The sequence below is a fragment of the Vigna radiata genome, chromosome 9, assembly GCF_000741045.1.
Source record: "Vigna radiata var. radiata cultivar VC1973A chromosome 9, Vradiata_ver6, whole genome shotgun sequence".
NCBI classification, from domain to species: domain Eukaryota; kingdom Viridiplantae; phylum Streptophyta; class Magnoliopsida; order Fabales; family Fabaceae; genus Vigna; species Vigna radiata.
Genome location: NC_028359.1, coordinates 11,685,735 through 11,689,094, shown reverse-complemented (window position 1 = coordinate 11,689,094; position 3,360 = coordinate 11,685,735). Strand labels below are relative to the sequence as shown.

At 33.6% G+C, this 3,360-nt stretch overlaps 1 protein-coding gene across 1 annotated transcript; it reads left to right on the top strand.

Annotated features, from left to right (window-relative positions):
* The first annotated feature begins 335 nt into the window (after positions 1-335).
* LOC106772901 (cytochrome b5, seed isoform) lies at positions 336-3,360 on the top strand. The gene is made up of 3 exons (XM_014659529.2): positions 336-612; positions 2,670-2,736; positions 2,844-3,360. The coding sequence occupies exons 1-3, from the start codon at positions 523-525 to the stop codon at positions 3,092-3,094; spliced, it is 408 nt and encodes a 135-aa protein (XP_014515015.1). The 5' UTR covers positions 336-522; the 3' UTR covers positions 3,095-3,360.

Here is a 3,360-nt window from a genome sequence, read left to right as displayed (position 1 = left end):
AATTTCGAAGACATACTATGAATTTGAATAATTAAAAATATGTGCTTAAAAGACGTTTTTTATTTGTTTTGAAGATTATTGTGAATGGAGAAAATAGAATTATAAAAATTAATAATATCATAATATATTATAAAAATAAAAAATAATATTAAATGAGTGTAAAAATTTTAGGTTGTGAAAAGAATATTTTTCAATTCTAACGGAAAATTCACAATTTTTATAAGTAAATTTGACGCAAATTGACTTAGAAATTTTTTTATAATTCAAGAAAGTTTAGCTAAAATATTTTCGACCACAGTATTGAAAAGTGTCTGGGTTTGGTTGGTTTGAAAAAACCTTCCAGCCTCACCAACCCATTACTATCTTGTGCCAACCAACCAACCATATTTTACAATTCATTTCTCACCAACCACGTTTTTCAATTCCTTTCTCACCAACTACCTCTTATTCAAATCCTCTCAACTCTACCTTTTGGATTTGCTGAGAGAATTAACATCGAGAGCTGCTATTTTCTGCTCAACAATGGGAGGTGAGAGCAACAAGGTCTTCACTTTGGCTGAGGTTTCTCAGCACAATAATGCCAAAGATTGTTGGCTTGTCATTCATGGCAAGGTATTTTGTCTTCTGCTTTCTGGGTTTCGATTTTAGATTCTGTTGGGTTGGCTGATGCTGTTTCAAACATCTAGGATGTGTTAGATCTGTCAAAGTGCTGAGATTTGTTTCGATTTGAAGCATGTGAAGTGTTTCGTGTAATGTTGTTTTTTTTTTTTTTAATCATTATTCGTTTCTAAGCTGTAAGAAACCTATAAATTGTATCTGACTCCGGTAGTGATTGACGAGATTAACTGTCTGAAGGATATACTTGTGTTTTTGAAGTTCAGTTTCTGAAATTCTGTTGGTATTTCACTGTATAAATTGTATCTGACTCTGATAAGAAACCTATAAATTGTCTCTGACTCTGGTACTGATTGATGACATTAATTTTCTTAAGGATATACTTGTGTTTTTGAAGTTCAGTTTCTGAAATTCTGTTCGTATTTCACTATATATTCAGGTTGTGCATTTCTTGTTCTGGATCATGATTGGATGATGGATTGTTGGGAGTTTTTTGTTATGATTAATGGTGCTTTTAGTCCAATCTCTAAATTTTGGTTTTAGTTCCCTAATTTTTGAAACATTGGTTGTACAGGGAAAGAAGTGATAGCTCTAGTGACTGTAGTTTGTAGTTTTAAAAAAAATACAAGGACAAATTTTAAAGTAAGGGAGTAAACGTAAAACCAAGATCTGGTAATTTTCGAGGATCTAAAATTACCATTAATCATTATACTGAAAATGAACTGAATTTGGACGGAATATCTGGCAAATGGAGTGTCATTCATAATTAGGTAGTAGGTTACTTATACCATGTTGTGTTTCTTTAAGGCTATGTTTGTGAGTATAAAGTTGTTTTGAAATAGTATGAAAGTTCATGTCTGCTTTTATTCCTTCGTGGTTGACTTGTAAACTCTGGAAATAAGAAAATTCCTTCATGTTTTCTCTAAGTTGTGCATTCTGTCCATCCTACACCGAGAAAAAGCTTTGGAATTTTTATTGAGTTTTACTGATATTGTCTTTGTGCATGTCTCCCTATTTCCATTTTTACTGTCTTTGTCCGTTGAAATACACAGTAATAATATCTAGGAATGGTTTGGATTCAATTCCACATTCTCGTAAATCATAATAATTTCTAATAATTTTGTGATGCTAGGGAGTACTGAGTCATGTGCCTGTTAGGTTTAAGAAAATAGTCAGAATGAAATTGCGTCATTTGTAAACTTGTTAGGGTAGAGATTTAAGTTCAGATTAGATCAAGTTCTCTACAGGTACTTGGAAGAAGAAAAGAGAGGTAAAATAAATCACACTTTTCATATGTTAAAACCAAGTTTAATCTAAAAGAATACTAAAGTTTGAGTACCAAACAAGTAGCTTATCTTGTACATGAGACTCCTAACATTTTAAGATTCCTTTTAAGGGCTGATATCCAGGGAAGTTTTTACTCTATTGATACTGATCCGGTAGTAGCCCTTTCCATAGTCACTCTCAACAAAAACATCAATTGTTAGCACTTAAGTACAAAACGAGAGCCTAACCCACTAATCTATTAGGTGCGAGAACTTCACAGTTAAAGTACCTCATCACATCAAGTAGCTTATATTCTACTCAAAATGGGATTCCTAACATAGTATTTGAAAGTTAAGGTGCACAAATTATTGTAACTTCAACTTTAGATAAATTCTATTCATTTTATGATTTAATATAAGGTTATAAGGTTGACTTAATGATAAAAGTGGAAGGGAGGGTAGGAGAGCTATGGGTTCAACTCTTCCACTAACACTTAGGAATTACAAGGTTGGTTTTGGTGGGTTTGGAAAGAAAGGTGAGAGAGGTTCTGGGTTCAACTATCTGAAGACAAAGACTAACAACTAGCATTATCGATCTAAAAAGAAAAAAAATTATGATTTAATATACTTTTTTTCTTGCTCAAAGTGTTTATTAAAAAGCTTATCCAAATGGGCATTGGTGGATGGAATTAGATCTAAAAGCTTTCCGTGTAATATGTGCTAGTTGATTAGGAATCTTATGTTTTAGTGGCCATTGTTGCTCTCCCTCACCATATCTTTGTGAAACAGGTTTATAATGTGACAAAATTCTTGGAGGACCACCCTGGTGGTGATGATGTCCTATTGTCTTCCACAGGTATCAAACCTTGTCTGTTAATGCATTTAACTATTCATCATTCCTCATGATCGCAGTGAGGGAGATTTCTGCAAATGGCTTATATCCAAATGACACTTGTTTTGCAGGGAAGGATGCGAGTAATGATTTTGATGATATTGGTCACAGCACCAGTGCCGTAGCCATGATGGATGAGTTCTATGTTGGAGACATTGATACATCATCCATCCCCAGCAAGGTGGCGTACACTCCTCCCAACCAACCTAAGTATAACCAGGACAAGACACCAGAGTTCATCATCAGGATCCTCCAGTTTCTAGTTCCCTTGTGTATCTTGGGTTTGGCAGTTGGTATTCATTTCTACACCAAATCAAAATAATCATCCATCAATGCCTTTGCAATAATGTGTTTCTGCAGCAATGACGAGGGGATGTGGGATATATATTGTGCTGGTTTCTCATTTCAATGTAATCCGTTGTTAAATATCCACAGTCTTTCTGTCATTAGTTTTCTAAAGGAGTATTGTATGTTCACCATTCAAACTTCTAATTTTTTTGGTCATTCTCATAAACTTTTTTTGAAGAAAAAAATGTTATAATTAAACTTGTGGCCGTAATGAAACTACGAATCTTCTTTTCTATGTCA